General features: G+C 35.2%; 2 protein-coding genes across 8 annotated transcripts in view; both read right to left on the reverse strand.

Moving 5' to 3' along the window:
* Nucleotides 1-1,972: 1,972 nt before the first annotated feature.
* On the reverse strand, nt 1,973-19,411 carry LOC123540506 (DNA-binding protein SATB1-like). Its single transcript, XM_045325594.2, has 4 exons — nt 19,365-19,411; nt 5,264-5,393; nt 4,872-4,989; nt 1,973-3,537 (listed from the first exon to the last, which is right to left on the reverse strand). The coding sequence occupies exons 2-4, from the start codon at nt 5,303-5,305 to the stop codon at nt 2,792-2,794; spliced, it is 906 nt and encodes a 301-aa protein (XP_045181529.2). The 5' UTR covers nt 5,306-5,393; nt 19,365-19,411; the 3' UTR covers nt 1,973-2,791.
* LOC123540504 (uncharacterized) overlaps nt 9,906-19,473 on the reverse strand; it is an 86,874-nt gene continuing 77,306 nt past the window's right edge. For all 7 annotated transcript variants that reach the window (XM_045325587.2, XM_045325588.2, XM_045325590.2 and 4 more), the window contains 2 exons: nt 18,623-18,731; nt 9,906-18,314 (listed from right to left, as the gene is read on the reverse strand). In XM_045325587.2, the coding sequence (XP_045181522.2) occupies nt 16,485-18,314; nt 18,623-18,731 (1,939 nt within the window). In that variant the 3' untranslated portion in view covers nt 9,906-16,484. The remainder of the gene's footprint in view (nt 18,315-18,622; nt 18,732-19,473) is intronic.

Genomic DNA, 19,473 nt, shown 5'->3' on the forward strand with positions numbered 1-19,473 from the left:
GAAGCGTTTGGCTCGTTTGTCCAGTAACTGGTGTCAGGCATATGATGCTGCATCATGCATTCCAACTTTTTCCTACATTGTCTTAGAGGTATATTTTTATTTTACATGCCGCTGTCTAATGGCAAAGAGGAGCCAAACGCTTATGTTTACACAAGGGGTCAGTTTTTTACGTCTGGTTGATGCTTTTTCAGGCAAGCATTTAGCTTGTGTTGATTTCAACAAAGATGCAATGCAGTCTTCAATATTCATAACACATTCCTGCTAGCTACAACCTCTATACTAAGGGACGGATATTTACACCAAATACATAAACAAGACACCCAAGTGGGCCTTATAGTCACTCTCCTGTGGAGAGCTGTGACCTTTTACAAATCTGGTACACATCCATTAAATCTGGTACACGTCCATTAAATCTGGTACACATCCATTAAATTTGGTACACGTCCATTGAATTTGGTACACATCCATTAAATTTGGTACACGTCCATTGAATTTGGTACACGTTCATTAAATTTGGTACACGTCCATTAAATTTGGTACACATCCATTAAATTTGGTACACGTCCATTTAATTTGGTACACGTCCATTAAATTTGGTACACATCCATTAAATTTGGTACACATCCAATAAGCAACTACATTTAAAGTTATTTAAGGTTTTTGTAACTGTTCAACTTTGTAAATTAATTAGCCAACTTATGAAGCAACAAACATGTTTTAGCTCTAAAGCTTCGTCAGTCATCTTGAAATACTTTAAACAAAATTTAAAAAAGGAGCATTTACATATTTTTTCTTGAAATAAAATACTCTGCGATAAGAACAGCAAACATCCAGTGTAATGATGAGGTTCATATATACCTACAATACTGGCAGTGGCAGGACAAAATAGTCATCCATCAGCAGCACATTTTAATTGGTTAACCTGTTAACCACTCAGAAGATTTAATGGTCAACTGGTTATTACACTAATTAATAATCATATACTGACATCCCTACTTTTCAGCATTCTTTCCCATTTCCCCTCTGATAATACATGTTTTCAATTTTGTCAAATGATGATGTACTTAACACAAAACAACCCTAGAAAATAATATCTACCAATACAATCATAACTGAATTAGCATATATCTTGATATAATTTCTACAACAATGCAATGATGAATATATGCTCACAAAGTGCCATTATTTTTGGATCAACCTTAATATCTGAATAAATTTTAAAGGGATCCATACAATGATTATACAAACCAAGTATAGTGAAGATCCATCAAGTGGTTCATGAGAAAAAAACTGCTATTTTTAGCTCTGGCAGCCTCTGAAAGAAGAACCACTGAACTAATTTCATTAATAACAATACAAGGATGCTACAGACCAGGTTTGGTGAAGATCCATTAAGACTTTCACGTAAAGAAGTTAAAGGCTTTATTACCTTTAGCTCCTGTGGTTCCTAAAAGGGGTCGGTCTGAACAAATCTGAGATAGGATCATACAAGGATTTTACAGAAGACCCACCAAGTTGCTGCTGAGAAGTACTTAAAAAGCTTTTATCTATCTTTAGCTATTGTGACTATTAAAAGGGACAAAATGGAACAATCTTAACAAATCTGAGAGGTTCATACAAGAATGCTACATACCAAGTTCAGTGAAGATCCATCAAGACGTTCATGTAAAGACATTGTAAGGTTTTTCTATTTTTCGGTTCTGGCTCTAAGAGGTCAAGAAAACACATTTAAATAAATTTAAGACAAAGACAGTACAAAAAAGTTTTGTGAAGATACATCAACAACAACAACAACAACAACAACAACATTTATTGTTGGTGAAGATACATCATGTGGTTGATAAAAAGAAGTTATTTTAAGGTTTTTCATTGTTTTTTTTAGCTTCGACCACCATTTGAAAAAAAATTGAGAGGTCTATGCCAGTATGTTACAGACCAAGTTTGATGTTATTTGGACATTAGCAGTTTCCCAAGAGAAGATAGATGTTTAAGTAAAAATACTGATACAGTACATGTATAGGATGACAGACTATCCATCTATACTACAAGCTCACGCTTAACAAAGTTAATCTGAGCTTCAAAGGAACCGCTGTAAATATTTTTAAAGCACATAGAAATTTGGATCATGTAGTCAATCTTTTCACATTTTTGCATATCTTCAGCTGATATTTCATTTTTCAGTCTCCAAATAATATTTCTGTATAGTTCCACATTAGTTCTAGTTTTTTTGGTTTAACACATATCACCAACATTCATTCATTTTAACATGTTCCCAAACAAAAGAAGACCAGTCCATTTCTGGCATTTTTTCCCAAGTAAAAAGATACCAATAATTTACATCTGAAGTTTTCAATACTTCCTCTTAGAAACCAAGAGGTAATAGTTCCAAGGATTTATCTTAATGGCTACATTTGTATTATCTAGTCATATCCATAATTTTCTCTAAATGTTGTTTTCTTCCTTGACACACATACTTAAGCACTGCAGCCACATCAAATCACTTGTGAAAAACAACAACAAAAAAACAAACATGAAAAGGTGAACACATTTTCTGGCCAGAGCATACCTGAGACACCACTTAAAGGGTTTATCTCTGTGTCAATTTAAGCTTCTGGCTATGTCTCTGTACTTGCTTTATCTGCAAATTTCACAACTTATGTCTACATGGGCCATTAAGACCTCAGCAGCAAAATGACTATTTTTCACTCTTCTACCAGCCATAAAGGCATAATTATGATTTTCAGCAGCACCATTTATAATGAAATTATGCACAGAATAAAAAAACATTAGTTTAGCACAAATGATGATACAGAGGATCTTCACTATAATTTTGTGGGTGCATTCCTCTCTCAACTCCGGTTGCCATATTACTGCTGGAATACTGAGGATCCCGTTCTGTGTTACTGGATGGAACCTGAGGATTTGATTGGCTGCCTGCATTGGAATAGAAATCATGGTGACTACTGGTAATTCTTTGTTCTAAGTTACCAGACACGAGATTACCGGTAAATGAATTCCTGACAGTGTTTCTCCCATGGTTCCCTAGGACCGTCTTTCTAACTTTCGATCTGACTTCTTCAGATTTATTCCCTGTCTGATCCTGCAAAATGTTCACTTCACAAATAACCCCTTGTTCACCTACTTTCCTCACTTCATTTTCCCTGCTAAGATCCTTCAAACCTTTATTCTTACTCTTTCTCTCATAAATTTCTCTTTCTGTGCTTGTTTCAACTCTACTAGCACTGTTTAAAGGTTCTTTGCCTTTTCTGTGTTTCTTTTTGGCACTCTTCTGTGACTCTTTCCTGTTCTGACTCTCCCTTTTCAGTTTCTGCCTCTGATTAGTCCACCAATTCCTCAGGTGTTTCACTTGTATTTTCGGTCTTTCCAACCTTACAAGTGTGCTGTTAAGATCATTGGCATATGCTGTTAGCAGAGAATCACTAGGATGAGGGTGTTCCTTGAACCAGGCTGTAAGTTTCGGTACTTCCATATTGGGATGGAATGTTAAACGTATGTTGCTAGAGTCTTCTCTTTCACCTGAAACATATGACTGTGTTAAAGCAAAAAAAAATCAAGATCTAGTGCAGCTGACTGGTTTCAATGAAACTATACTGAAATTATTAATATGCTAGTTAAAAACATTTTAATTTTAATGCACTTCTAAATCCTTTTTTTCTTGGCACATTATGGAGTCATCTATGCTAGTCTTAACCTTTACTATTATTACTATTATTATACCAGATTTTCATGATAAATTCATCCTCTACTAGTACAGACACAGAGTGATCTGACCAGAGGGACAGAGTGAGATTAAGCCCCCAGAACAAATAGAGAGAAATCATTTTAGATACAGGCATGTCCGACTAACTTAGCCTATAGCGAATAGACAGTCTGGTTCTTTAACGTGCCTGGTGTATAGCACTGATACACACGAAGCCGTCTTTCCTGGGAAAAACCAGTACAGGCCTCTCAGATAGGTGGGAAACATTCAAGAGCATCTCAGAAATTTCCAGTGCCTGGACCGGGATTCAAACCCCGGACCTCTGGATTGACAGTCAAGCTCGTTACCACTAGACCAATGGTCCACCTTTACCCTGTTAAATTTCTAAAATAGACTGGTCCATCATCCAATTTTGGCAGTATCACTTATCATTTAAAGGGGTCTCCACTAAAAATTAACAGACTGAATAGCAAACAGTGCAGACTATGATCAGCCTGCATGGATGTGCAGGCTGATCTTGGTCTGCACTGGCCGCAAAGGCAAAATCACTTGCTGCCAGCAAGCTAAAAGTTAAAAGCTGATTTGGGAAAATTACAGGAAGACTGCCTAATCTGTACAACATGGTTGACAAAACTGATATGAATATGAATTCAGGCAGTAAATACTGAACAAGAGCTCTGCAAAGTTGAGCAATGTATGCCTTAAGTTTAAACTGGAAATGGCAGACATTAAATCTAACCAGTGTTTTTAGATTACGTACCAGTAATGTTTTCTACTAAATCATCAAAGAAAACATTATTAAGTTGTACTTGTGGATTAAACCTGCCATCTCTAGATTCTTACTGTTCAGCTTTACCTTCCAAGCTAGTCACGTAGATTTATTTACATTTTGAATCTCCAGATAGTTTTGCTACATTAACCTTTAGCCTGCCGGTGGCAAGTGATTTTGCCCTTACAATCAGTGCAGACCAAGATCAGCTTGCACTGTTTGCTAGGCAGTCAGTAAATTTTCAGTAAACACCCCTTCAAATATTTAATGTACCGTACTGTTCAAATTGAATGACAGACCAGTTAATTTTAGAAATTTAGCTGGGTAGAGGTTAAGCAATTACGTACTTGTTCTATTTTTTAGTAAGACTGATAGGCTTACCTTGTGTATTACCTTGCTGGCTGTTCCTATATTCCTTGTACCAGGCACCAAAAGCTCTAAGCTTGTCGGAACTCAGGGATGATGGGTATTTTGAATTGACAATATTAGAAATCATTGACTGAAAATAACACAGAAAGAGTGCAGTAGATTTATGGTATTATCAGTTTGGAACTTTATTTTTTCATTTAGCTAAATTATAAATTAAATTGAAATTCTTTAGACTGGGTAATATTCTCTGTGGTTTAATTAAGAAATAATACACAGAAGTAGTGATATGACTTTAAGTGTGTTTGAGATGGTTTTAAACCCAACAAAAACAAAGAGTTAAACCAAAAGCAAAACAAACAAACGAAAGCATGTAACATAGAAACAAACCATTTGGTACAATTTACCTGTGGCAGGGGACATAACTTGGCCAAAGTGGACTGATTCATTCCTTTCAGGAGGTCTAACACTGTCCAACGAACAAAATCATCTGTCCAGTCATACGGTTCAGGAATGAGGGTTTCCAAAACTACCTTCCTGTCAAACATAAATATGATAAAAACTAACAATCACTACTATAACATGTATACATGTAATGTGAAATCATTAATATTCATGAGGGACTAATTTTTATGGATTTCACGGTTGAGTGAATCCAAAAAATTTAATCCTTACAAACAAGTGAAATTCAAATTCCTTCTATATTCTTAAGTTGAAATCCACAGCACATCCTCATGATGACACCATAATCACCAAAACCTGATTCAACAGTATAAGAGCACTTCTTCATTCTTAAACACTGTTACAATCACCCAAACTTCTCTAGAATGAACAGTACAGTCTCTAGAATGAACAGTACAGTATCTAGAATGAACAGTGCTGGGAAGACTAAGAAGTGTGAGTTGTAAGAAGGTTCTTGCTCTGAAGAATTGTATTTTTTTTTTTTTTTTTTTTTTTTTTTAAAGTCGCACTGACACATGATAGGTCATACGGCTACTTTCCAGCTTTAATGGTGGAGGAAGACCACAGGTGCCCCTCCGTGCATTATTTCATCACAAGTGGGCACCTGGGTAGAACCACCGACCTTCCGTACGCCAGCTGGATGGCTTCCTCACATGAGAAGAATTGTATCTACTGGGAAAGAAAATATCTGTCATTCTTGAGAAGTGTCTGATCCTTTGAGGAGTCACTGAAGAGGGGTTATACTGTAACACTTCTGAAGTAAAGTTCTGGCAAAGACACAGGGATTGAGTTTGTAGACCATTCTCACAATGCAACAATATCATTGCCAATTCAATTAGTGTGTTCCAAAACAGCTAATCAAACAGTAGCATTTTCAGACTAAATTCAGACAAAATTTGGTTTGAAATCTTAGATCTGGCCTTACAACCAACCTCTTTCTCAATCCCTGTAACTTGAATTGCCCATTTATAATAGAATGCCTAACAATTGTTATTTAATCAGGGGATGACTTTAAGTTAAGATATTGTAAGAAAATTAACTGTAAGTATTGAACTGTCCACACACTGATTCTTCGCCTTGCATAACTTAACAAATCTCATTTTCTGCTTAATTATACTGGTAATACTTGCAAGTTTTCTAGAACAAACACTTTGAAGACAAAATTTCATTAAAAGGTAAGAAAAAGTCTGCTTGTATAGAGATGTATTAACCCTTACCCTGCTATATTTCTATAATGGACTGGTCCATCTTTCAATTTGGACAGTACCACTTATTATTCAAAGGGGTTTTCACTGAAAATTTACTGACTGAATAGCGAACAGTGCAGACCATGATCAGACTGCACGGATGTGCAGGCTGATCTTGGTCTGCACTGGTCGCAAAGGCAGAATCATCTGCCGCCAGCAGGCTAAGGGTTAAATTTGCTCTTCAAAGTTGCTGCTAACACAGGGTGGCCCCAAGCCTATCCCCAATTTCAAAACAATTCACCCTGTGGACCAAGTTTGGTGAGGATCTATCAAGGACGAATGATTTCAGACACAATGCCTTTTATCAAATCATTGCAGAGAACGTACACCTTATCCAGAAATTGAACTCAAGACCCTGCGACCTGTAGACCTTCACTCTCCTTATTAAGCTTAGTGCACAGGCCTTATCCAGGCCTTTTTTTGATTTTTCAGAATTCCTGTTTAATGTACAACTCATCTTGTTAAAACTGGTTAATTCCTTCTGACATAGAGAATGCTAGTCCATTTGTAAGGAAGTCATATGTGCTTAACTGAAATATATTTTCCTGTACTTTGGTTATGGTGTTACACTAGTGTGCATAATTCATGACAGAGCACTGCAACATACTAAATACAGACACACCTCTTTTTTCAATTGTTTTTAAGTTAATGCCTGCTTATGCCATACTGGAAGTTAATCTGTCAGGCTTAGTAATGTTTATAGTATGGTAAGGAACTTACTCCCTGGCATATTTAGTGATGTACTGGGTATATTAAATTTGATTGTTTAATGAGACACTGTGTCGAATTTAGTAAAGACTGTCTGGAGCAGATCTTGGAACTGGGGGGGGGGGGCACAAAAGTTCTAGCGAGATCATGGGGCATGGTCCCTTGAAAACTTTTTGGAATGTGTATCTCAGATGGTGCAATCTGACATAATATCTCCCATAATGTAAGCATGAATATCATTTTAAAAATTACTTTCTATGGTAAAAAGAGTGCATCATTTGGCCACATGGTGCCATCTTGTACTGTAAAATCATTTAATTTCGTGGGCATAAAATTTTGTGGTTTTGGTCAAAACGGCAATTCGTAGGGATATGAATTCGTGGATTTCAACTTTCCAACATAAAATGAATGGGAATTTTACCTGTTCGTTGGGATTAAATTTCGTGGATTGACTTAATCACGAAATCCACGAAAATTAGTCCCCCATGAATATTAATGATTTCACAGTATATAGCTCGGGAAAGAAAAGTATAAATATTAGTAGTGGATGCGCTAGCTTTCTTTCCATACATTTTCATTACTCAGTTTAAACTGCAAACTGCATGTCTCCATTATAATCTTGTAAAAACTGATGTTAAAGTGGAAAGCTGCAATATTTAGCAAAGCACTAAGGAATGTGTTGGGCATGTTAAAGAACCATTTCTGTTTGTTTAAATGAACAAGGCTAATTTAAGTTAGCCAGACATGCTTTAAAGTCTGTATCTCTCTGTTCTACAGGCTCTCTCTTGCTCCGTCTTTCTGACAGATTGTTCTGTGTCTGTACTGGTGGAGGATGAATCTGGCACTCCCAGTGGCTGCCTTTGTATGTAAAGTACCTTTGTTTATCATGAAAAGCCTTAAAGGGCACTTTATAAATCTCGTATATTATAATTTTGTTAAGTCAAGAAAGGGGCAAAACTTAAACAAGAGACCAAAATGAGTATAAGTAACTCACCTGACCTTTTAACTTTGCTCCTGATCAAATTTTGTGAACATCCAGAGGAATTTATTTAAAGGATTCTCTATGTTAGCTTTGGTGACCCCTAAAGGACTCAGACCGAACCCTTTGAACAAACTTGAGAGATGTCCATGCCAGTCTGCTACAAGTCAAGCTTTGTAATGATCTATTAAGCAATTCATTAGAAGTTCTGTAAAAGTTTTTCTGTCTTTAGCTCTAAAAGTCCCTAAAAAGAGGCCAGGCAGAATCATCTGAATAAACTTGAGAGAGCTAGGTCTGTATAAGGATGCTACAATCCAACTTTGGTGAAGATCCATGCATGCTACAGACCAACTTTGGTGAAGATCCAGAAGTGTTTCATGAGAAATCATTTAAAGGTTGTTTTTTCTTCTCTATTTTTGGTTCTGGCAACCAAATAAAAACTCTAAAGAGAATCATTTAAACAAACTTGAGAGGTCCCAATGCCAGCTGCTACAAGTCAAGCTTTGTAACAGATCTATTAGTAATTCATTAGCAAGTTTGTAAAAGTTTTATCTAGTCTTTAGCTCTAAAAGTCCCTAAAAAGAGGCCAGGCAGAATCATCTGAATAAACTTGAGAGAGCTAGGTCTGTATAAGGATGCTACAATCCAACTTTGGTGAAGATCCATGCATGCTACAGACCAACTTTGGTGAAGATCCAGAAGTGTTTCATGAGAAATCATTTAAAGGTTGTTTTTTCTTCTCTATTTTTGGTTCTGGCAACCAAATAAAAACTCTAAAGAGAATCATTTAAACAAACTTGAGAGGTCCATATCAGGATGCTACAGCCCAAGTTTGGTGTAATTCTGTTTAGAAGTTTCAGAGAAAAAGATGTTTAAGCAAGATATTGATGCTGGATGACTGACCGTCCACATATACAAACAGTGATTTAAAAGTTATCTATCATAAGCTCTGGGGGCCAAATTTCTATAAGCAATAGCCCTACATCATCACCAGGGTTTCACAGCTAGGTAACACTCTGCCAAATTACTTTGAAACTGGCTTGCAGATTCTGCAGAGATTTCTGCAGAGCCATACAGGGGAAAACTGATAAGCAAGCTATGTTGTATACATCCACTGCCGATGTCAGAGATATAACAATGGCTTCCAGCACTTGTCATACCAAGCTAAAATGATTCAACTTGAGTTATGCTGAAAATGTGCAAAAAAGCCTTGGTACTGAATCTTCTTAGAAAATTTGGTTAAAATCCTAAAGGAGTTTACAGAGGAGTAAGCCTGGATACACTTTTGTGAAAGCTGGACAGGCAAACAGAGGAAGACAGACAAGACAAAATCAATATATCTCCACACATATTTTGTGTCTTTGTTTTGGAGTTTGGCATAATTTTTTCAACAGTACTTTAGTTATGTAACTGCAGGAAGTAAACCTAACCTGTTCCTGCATTCTGTACCAGTTTTAACCAGTTTTCCAAAAGTAACTGCCAGCTTCTCCACATGAATCAGGTAGAGGGACGAATGATTTCAGACCAGATTTGGAAGCCTATTGCAATTAGAGAAACCGTTAGCGGAGGCGCAGGCTAGTCTGGATCCATGCTGGTCGCAAATGCACTATGTTGGTTTTCTCATGGCGCGGCTCAAATTAAAAATAACTAATGTTTTAACCTTTTGCATGCATTTTATTTACTGTTTCATAGCATTTTATGATGTTCTATCCACAATACAATGAATATAACAATAGTATTGAACACAATAACTAACTTTTCATTTTAGCTTTGAATAACAACAGATTTTATTCACTTACAAATAACACTTTCTATACAGTCAACCATGTCCCCAATGGCACCCCCCAATCCACAGAAATGTGTCGGAGTCATAAAGTGACGCTGCAGTCACTTGAATGTCAAGCATAATTTGTAACGGAAATTTTTTGGGTACTTTTTATCCATATAAAGAATAAAAACTTCCTACTAAAGTAAACATTTACCTGTTTGTCATCTCAAAAAAAAAAAAGAATCAGTGAAAAATCATCCCACTTTCAAAATGTTACACTCCGTACTACAAATCCAACCACTGAAATGCTACACTCCTTACCAGAGAAACTGTTACAATGAACATGTTACCCCCCATACAAAACAAGAGCTGTCTCCGTAGGATGACACATGCCCCCGATGGCACCTTGAATGAATAGTTATGGCCGATGTTAGAGTTTAGGACCTTTGACCTACAGAGCTGGGTCTTGCGCGTGACACATCGTCTTACTGTGTCACACATTCATGCATAGTTATTTTAAAATCCATGCATGAATGACAAAGATATGGACCGGACATGCCCATCAATGCACTATCATGAAAAATGACCTTTAACGTCTAAGTGTGACCTTGACCTTTGAGCTACGGACCTGGGTCTTGCGTGTGACACGTCGTCTTACTGTGGTACACATTCATGCCAAGTTATTTGAAAATCCATCCATCGATGACAAAGATATGGACCGGACACGCCCATCAATGCACTATCCTTTAACATCTAAGTGTGACCTTGACCTTTGAGCTACGAACCTGGGTCTTGCGCAGGACACATCGTCTTACTGTGGTACACATTCATGCCAAGTTATTTGAAAATCCATCCATCGATGACAAAGATATGGACCGGACACGCCCATCAATGCACTATCCTTTAACGTCTAAGTGTGACCTTGACCTTTGAGCTACGGACCTGGGTCTTGCGCACTTCACGTCGTCTTACTGTGGTACACATTCATGCCAAGTTATTTGAAAATCCATCCATCGATGACAAAGATATGGACCGGACACGCCCATCAATGCACTATCCTTTAACGTCTAAGTGTGACCTTGACCTTTGAGCTACGGACCTGGGTCTTGCGCACAGCACGTCGTCTTACTGTGGTACACATTCATGCCAAGTTATTTGAAAATCCATCCATCGATGACAAAGATATGGACCGGACACGCCCATCAATGCACTATCCTTTAACGTCTAAGTGTGACCTTGACCTTTGAGCTACGGACCTGGGTCTTGCGCACTGCACGTCGTCTTACTGTGGTACACACTCATGCCAAGTTATTTGAAAATCCATCCATCGATAACAAAGATATGGACCGGACACGAAAATTGCGGACAGACCGACAGACCGACAGACTGACAGACCGACAGACCGACAGACGGTTCAAAAACTATATGCCTCCCTTCGGGGGCATAAAAATATCCATTAAAAATCAATTATTTTTTCAAAGATGAAGATATTCTAAAATAACGGACTTGTCTGAACAGGTATGACTGTACATTTTACTGTCAATTAAAACAAAATTACCAAGAACTACATTGCTGAGACAAAGAAGTGTACATTTTATATCTATTTGTCATATTGCAAACAACAAAAAGAAAGAAAAAAACTTACAATGACATAAATAAAAGAAAACAGAATGACTAGTTGTAAAATTTGATAAAAAAAAAATGAAAACATTTTTTTTTTTCATGAACAAAACAAGTGAACATCCAGCTTCAAGTAAAAAAAAAACTATGGTAAAAAATTAAGACATGCAAATTACTGTATAATAATAAATTTAGATGATATGCATATGATCAAACAGTGCAGGGTTTAGATGCCTTTTCACACTGTGTATCTTGTTATAAATCAAAAGATACAAAATTTGGGACACCTTTAGCTGATATACACAATCAAACCTGTATTTAAAGGCCAAACTTTATTCAAACCTGTATTTAAAGGCCATACCTTATTTAAACCTGTATTTAAAGGCCATACTTTATTCAAACCTGTATTTAAAGGCCATACCTTATTTAAACCTGTATTTAAAGGCCAAACTTTATTCAAACCTGTATTTAAAGGCCATACCTTATTTAAACCTGTATTTAAAGGCCATACTTTATTCAAACCTGTATTTAAAGGCCATACCTTATTTAAACCTGTATTTAAAGGCCATACTTTATTCAAACCTGTATTTAAAGGCCAAACTTTAGAGAACAAAACTGTCCCATTCATAAGTAGGCATTCTTCATTCCCAGGTTAAAATTCTCTGCAAATGTTCGAATCAAAAATGAAAGATTTGTGGCCGTTAGTGTCAGGTGGCCTTTACCACAGGTGTGACTGTATATATTAAAGAGCTTGGGACATTTCTGGAAATTTAGGATTTTGTAAATAAAATTGCAGTAGTACAAGATGAACACAAAACATACTGTGTAGTACAGGTAGCAAATAGCATAAAGTTGGATATATATTTCCAACTTCAATAGTCACATATAAAATACCCTCCTAATTTACATTACCTTACTCTTCACAAACAAGTTCATTTTGAGAAGAAAAACTTATTTCCGATTATCAAGATTGGATAATTCACTTTATATTACTCTAATGAAAATTTCTTATGTTTAGATTTCAAATTTCTTTGGCAATGCTATGTGAATGTAAGAAATAAATTTTCTACAGGCTTTTTCATGTGAAAAATGCTGACTTATTGAGAAAGATGGACATTTAATGAAAACAATTATAGCAACTGTGACCTTGACCTTCAAATAATAGAGCTACACATGGCAACAAAATAAGGTCAAATCAAATAGTTATGGTCACTTTATCAATTTAAATGTTAAAAACCATACGAGACGTGCCGTGAGAAAACCAACATAGTGTGTTTGCGACCAGCATGGATCCAGACCAGCCTGCGCAGTCTGGCCAGGATCAATGCTGTTCGCTAATGGTTTCTCTAATTGCAATAGACTCTGAAAGCGACCAGCATGGATCCTGACCAGACTGCGCGGATGCGCAGGCTGGTCTGGATCCATGCTGGTCGCAAACCCACTATGTTGGTTTTCTCATGCCACGGCTCAATTATAAAACTGCTTATCGTCTTGAATGATAAATACACTTACAGAAAACTGCAAAAACAAACTGATACCGACAAACTCACTTCATCGCTTATCTTTTTTTTAATATATAATTATAATTGTTCATTAAAGATTTGCAGGCAATGTATTGAAGAATAAGGTATACAATTACTTGTTTGATTTCTTGGAATAATTTTTCCCCAAACAAGCTTTTATAACATAACACAGTATTAGTAAAGAAAAAAAAAAAGTTAAAATTATTGTAAAATTCATGTAAATTTCACTTTCAAATAGTCAAAACTTTTATTTTAATTTGGAATCAGTACATTATATATCTGTCAGCTATAAACATGTGTTCCGTCAAAAAATAGCACTCATATTAAGTTCACACTTTTCTCTTGAAAACACTTACCTAGCTAGGAAAGCTAGGAAAATCTATCAATTTCAAGGTCTACCTGACCTTTGACCTGATAAAGTTCCTCTCTGACCTTGAACTTATAAATTTTTAATACAGTCAAAATTATAATCAAGTACTATAACATGTACAATGATCATGTACTATTGTACATAGTGTTCTTTTTATCATTTGATAGACGATAAATTTGTATCCATTTTTGTTGAACAAACCAAATGACAGGCAAATTAGGAGAAAATACAAGTAACTATAGCAACAGAGGTGACAACAGAAAGGTTGAGAATTCTTACTTGTACTGATACAGGAATTTGTATATCTCAACTGTATATTTCAGTAAATATTTGAGTCTCAAAATTCAAAAGATTGATTTTTTTTCAATAATAAGATATATACATTCAAACTGTACTTGTAAAAATTAATGTAAACCTTAAGTTTAGAATGCGTAGATTTAAATGTACTGAGCAATATGATTTAAATCATGGCCAGTTTTCTTCGTTTCTTCGGAAACTTCTTACTACAAGGTTTTCTATAATCTGGAGTACATGTATGCGTTTTTAAATCTCAACCTCTCTTACGCTAAAAAAATGAGTACCGTATGAGAAATGAAACAATAGCTAATGAAATTATGTAATATGACAAAATTGCAGTAACTCATTGTTACCAAAGTAACATAAACAAATATTACATATCATTAATACTTAAAAAACAATCCTTAACAAAAAAATAAACAGAACAAAATAATACAAAATTGAGTCTTAAAAGATACAGTACCAACACATGGTACTTTAGTCAAATAATAATTGAGAGTACACGGAAAATAAATCTTTGAGATTCAAAATAATCTATCTAGTTTTTAGTCTGGAATGTCGAGTGTCACATTATTTTGGGATTTAATCCCTTATTTCCGTAGGAAACCAGTTTTTGAGCTAACATTACCTTTATAAAAATAAGGGTGTCTATGATGAAACTGAATGTTTGTACAAGAACACTGCTAATAAGGGGGGCATTTTTTTTTTTGTAAATTTAAGAATATTGTGTTCAATTATTCAATCAACTCATTCGAACGAATGATAAAATTTACCTAAACAAAGATATTTCCACTTCATTTAAAAGTTCTATAATGAATTTTTTATATTACAACATATAGTCCATTAGGAGTATTTAAAACAAACTATACTCAGCTTTGTTGCTTTCATTAACAGGAAAAGTTTAACTAATGCTCGTTCCTTAATATTTCTATGCATATACAACATCTTTCTTTTTTAACTGTCGCAGATAAAATTTCCCTTTTTTTAAAATTGACATAGATAAAAAAAAATCCCTTTTTTAACTGCCACAGATAAAATTTCCCTTTTTTTTAACTGTCGCAGATAAATTTCCCATTTGCAAGCTGCAACTGAATTTAGTGGTACAATGCCTAAAGATAAATTATGACAGTGTGTAAAATATATGGAACACTGGGTGAAAAACTGGCATTTTAGAAGAAGTCTGCCTTTTGTCTAAGAAAATTAGTATGTTTCAAGTTTAAATGTTGGGGAAACCGTAACTATCAATTCACGAAGGAAGTTTTTGTTAAGAAAAATTGTTTCTGTATCGAATTCTATTTTTATTGTATTATATCATATAAACATGATTCTATAAATAAATATTTATACACAACTCAATGACAAAAATAAATTACCGTAATTACAAGTCTGTCAACTTAACACAATAACAACAAATATTTCCAGAAAATGACAAAAAAATGACAAAATATATTAAAAATGAATGAAGAAGTTAATATTAACATGATGATCTGAGACAATATTTCAAGGTAAAGAAAACATATGAATATTTCAGGCGTATGATTTCCGTAAATATACAAAATAAAAATATATGCAACTCTTCCACAATTTATTTAAACTATGTCAGAAATGTATGCTTACCTGAAATAAACATATTTCTTCATTTTATCCTTGAGAGTAAAACTACAATAACTTTGAGATCTTTCAAACAGAACAAACATTTCACGTGTTCTCTTTAGATGTATACACATGTTGTATAATAATTAACACTCCAAACTATAAAATAACTGTATTTCTGCATCCATTGTATGCATCTTTGCTTGATTTTCTAGTATGATACACTCCATGAATTTGCATAGTTATTAAATTCCTGATTCAATAATAGTTTGCAACATTAAAACTTATTCCATAACAATGGAACTTATGCATTCAGATTCCAAGGTAATAAATTTTGAGTTTGGAAGCCAGTTTCAAAATGCAGTCTTGCCATTGGTCAATTTCAGGGCTGAGCTCAGAATGAACCAATCAGAAGCATCATATTATTAGACTGGTTTGAAAATTTAGATTCATAACATCAGACTGGTTGTAATGTTAACATAGCCTTCATGATTTTAACAAATGAGTGTAAAAAATCTATGCTTTAACATATTCCAAGTCTTACTTGATAATAAATCCAACACATGGAATTTAAGAAACCACTACCAACAGTTCAGTTATTGCAGTTTTACAGTACATCAAAGAACATTTTGAGACAGAAAATAAAATACCCCGAGACATAACCCTTTCATCCCTAATTTTTCAATTTAGATTGTTCTATTCTTTCACTACGGGCTGAACCATTTTACTTAACAGGGTATGAAAGGGTTCACTTATGCATAATAATCTATTAAAAATGCATAATTTTAAAAAGAAATTACTAAAAATATAGATTGCCATAAATAGAACAGAATATTGCCATTACCCAGTTAAATCAAAGTATGTCGCTATCCAAAATCTGCAACAATTTGACAAAAATACAAAATTACAATGTATTTTGATTGATAAACCCAACATTTCAAATAAAAATGACATATAAGAAAAGTTTTCAGTTAAAGTCAAGCACAACTTTCAAATTTAAACATAGAATCTCGCTTAAAACAAAGTATATCTATAATAATCTGTAAAATGTTGCCATAATCTCATGAAAATATCTGATGGTCGCCAAAACCTCCGATTCTCATACGCTTCACTTTAGCACGATGATTTTTGAACCATAATTGTACATTTTTGGGCTCCAATTTAGGAAACTTTTGTCTATATTCTGAACTATTCAGTTCTTCACAATATTTGTCTATCATGTATGATGATGGGTGCGTGTCGTCTAAAAACCATTTCTCTAACTTGGGTATTTCTGATAACGGGTCGATAAATACCCTGGTACGCCGTTTGCGATGAGAATTGTTGTTTTCCTGACCTTGACCGGGAGATGATTTTGGCGTCGTCTGCTGCGTAGAGTGTTGATTGTGATACTTCATTTGATTAGCTTGCTGAGAGTAGAAGTGAGTATTCAAAGGGAAGTAATGCATAGCAAGTGGGTGGGGGAACTGCGGGATGTGAAGAGGCTGGCCGGACGGACTATTGGGTACAGCACTGAAGTTCAACCCCCTTACAGAACTGAGGTAAGAATCTCGCAGGTTTGACATTTTATCATCGTGACTAGAAACTGATCCGTCCATGGAGCGGTCGTCATCGTAATCAGACTCAATATCATCGTCGTCACTCTCATAACGTCGCTTTCCATTGGACAAATCTTTTGGCTGATCTGATGAATATCTATCAGGCTTTTCTACAGTTTTTATAACTGACACATCATTTATGTCATTCTTTAACACATCTGTCTGCTGCTCATCATTCGTACTTTCTGATACTTTTGGCTTTTCTACCGTTAGGTCTTTTGGCATCTCCGTTGAAGCGTTTTCTTCATCTTCACCGTTAGTCTCATTTTCAGGCACATATTTATCACTGACCTGAGGCGAATGACTTTTAGGAGGCGACTTTTCTGCCATTTCTATGTAGCCTTCATCTGACCTTGAAGGTGATACATGTGGTTCTTCCTTTTCAACTTTGACCTCCATACTTTCAAATTTCTCTTTTTCAACTGGTGATTGTCTTTTAATATCTATGTCAGTTTTAACCATTTTGACTTGACCTTCATCTGATGGAGACCTTGACCTTGAGTTCATAGAAAGGTCACAAGGTTCACGGTCATCAGCTTGTCCATTTATTTTACTTTGTGCGCTAAGTAGTCCCATATGAGAGTGTAAGTCCATATTTGGAAAGTGTGGATAAGGCACCATATAAACTGCATTGCGGTTAGGCAAGAAAGGGTAATTATCAGATAATGTACTAGCTGAGGGTTCTTTTTCTTCCTCTATCTCAAAAGAGTCATCTCCGCTATTTTTCGTTGCTCTTCGATGTGCTGCTCTTGCATTCTTGAACCAGTAAATGATGTTCGTCAAATCTAACGGGCGTCTTCCTTTACGTGAATCAAGCGAGTTCAATTCGTGTAAGTATTGAAGCATTTGTTCTCGCGATGGGTGCTGATTATCATTAAACCATCGCTGAAGTCGTGGAATCTCATGCTCCGGGTCAAACGATGTCCTCATGCGTGTTTTTCCTGGAAGGTAATGTTGATAGGCAGGATGTGAGAATGCTTCATTTGGAGTGGACGCTGCTGTTGGCCTTGACACTGGTGGAGAAATTTGGCTCATATGACTCACTGGAGGAGATCTTGGAATCTTTTCCTGACTGTTGATTGTTTCATGGTAATTTGTTGCCATGGAAACTTTGATTCTCTCCTGCTGCATGCGGAGAAGTTCTTTAGCTGCTGCCGTCAAGTTGACGTTGTCTGGGCCGGCACCGTTTCCTTCTGTGTATGACTTCAATTGTTCCTCGTACCATCTGTCGAATGCTCGTCGCATCTCGGGCGAGATCGTAGCTAATGTGTGTCCGTTGGTAGAAGAAGTACCCTGAAAATAACAACACATGACAACATGCAAACATTACACTTAACATATAAGACTCAATTTTTAGTTATATTAACACTCACACAATTTAAAGATATTAAAAACAAATTATAGGTTGTTTTTATTCAATTTTAGGTTTTTATTCGATTTTCATAAAAGGTTTAGTAAAAAAAAAAACAACAATTTGAAAGCAATTAATTTTAAAACAAGTATTTCCTAAATCTGAATTTCTATTCAATAATTACATTGAATTTACAAATTTTAAATCTAAATACATATTCAGAAAGTATAGAATATATCGTTTAACGTACCTTATCCAAGACGGGGCATCCGGCATTAACGAGGAGACTTTGCGACTGACTCAACAATAACTGTAACAGTTTCTCCTTCACTTCTTCCGCCGAGGTGATTTTTGTAGCACTGTAATATGCGGAGGTAAAGTTACAAAAAAGCTGCCGTTTTCATTCGACGATAAAAATAACGAATGATGAGCAAGGGGTTATACATGGATGAATAATGTTTTTAATAAGAAATGATGGTTAAGACCCTTCTTCTTTGTTTAATTCTGAAATCTTCACACCTTCCTTCCACTAATATTCACACAAGCTGAGATATTTTTCTCAATGCAACATTTCATTATATACTGATATTGTATAAGTATACATTACATATCCAATATTTTTTAACTCAGATACTTGGCAAGCAAATTTTATTAAATATAAATTATTACACTTTAAAATTTTGGAAAAAAAAAATTTGAACTTCTTAACAATGCAGAAGGTGAGGCCTAAATTTAAAGAAGACTTATAGCATTAAAAAAAGGATCAGTTAGAAAGCTAACACTGAAATTCTGATTTCATTACAATATTTACGGCTCATTTCTTATTCTTCGAAACCAAGACGCAGAAGGCAAACTGGTTATTACTTCAAGACAGGGACTGATTTTTACTGGAACATGATACAGGAATTTCAAACTTTCATAATGAACATGAAACCATGAACATGAAAACATGAAAAAAATCTAAAACATTCAATGGAACAAACAGAAAATACCATTTTCAAGAAACTAGGTACTGTTCTCACATAACAGAAAACTGAAATTCAATTATTACACTTAAATTTGCAAGAAATTAGTTACTTGAATCTTTTTTTATTCTGAAGA

Source organism: Mercenaria mercenaria, chromosome 16 (genome assembly GCF_021730395.1).
Source record: "Mercenaria mercenaria strain notata chromosome 16, MADL_Memer_1, whole genome shotgun sequence".
NCBI classification, from domain to species: Eukaryota; Metazoa; Mollusca; class Bivalvia; order Venerida; family Veneridae; genus Mercenaria; species Mercenaria mercenaria.

What these genes read in the sequence shown, in the direction of transcription:
- LOC123540506 (XM_045325594.2), bottom strand. Translation starts at nt 5,305, where the DNA reads ATGAATCAGTCCACTTTGGCCAAGTTATGTCCCCTGCCACAG. An exon ending in AGTTATGTCCCCTGCCACAG is followed by an intron (nt 4,990 to 5,263) that starts GTAAATTGTACC and finishes TGTTATTTTCAG; the next exon opens with TCAATGATTTCTAATATTGT. An exon ending in CCAGCAAGGTAATACACAAG is followed by an intron (nt 3,538 to 4,871) that starts GTAAGCCTATCA and finishes CATATGTTTCAG; the next exon opens with GTGAAAGAGAAGACTCTAGC.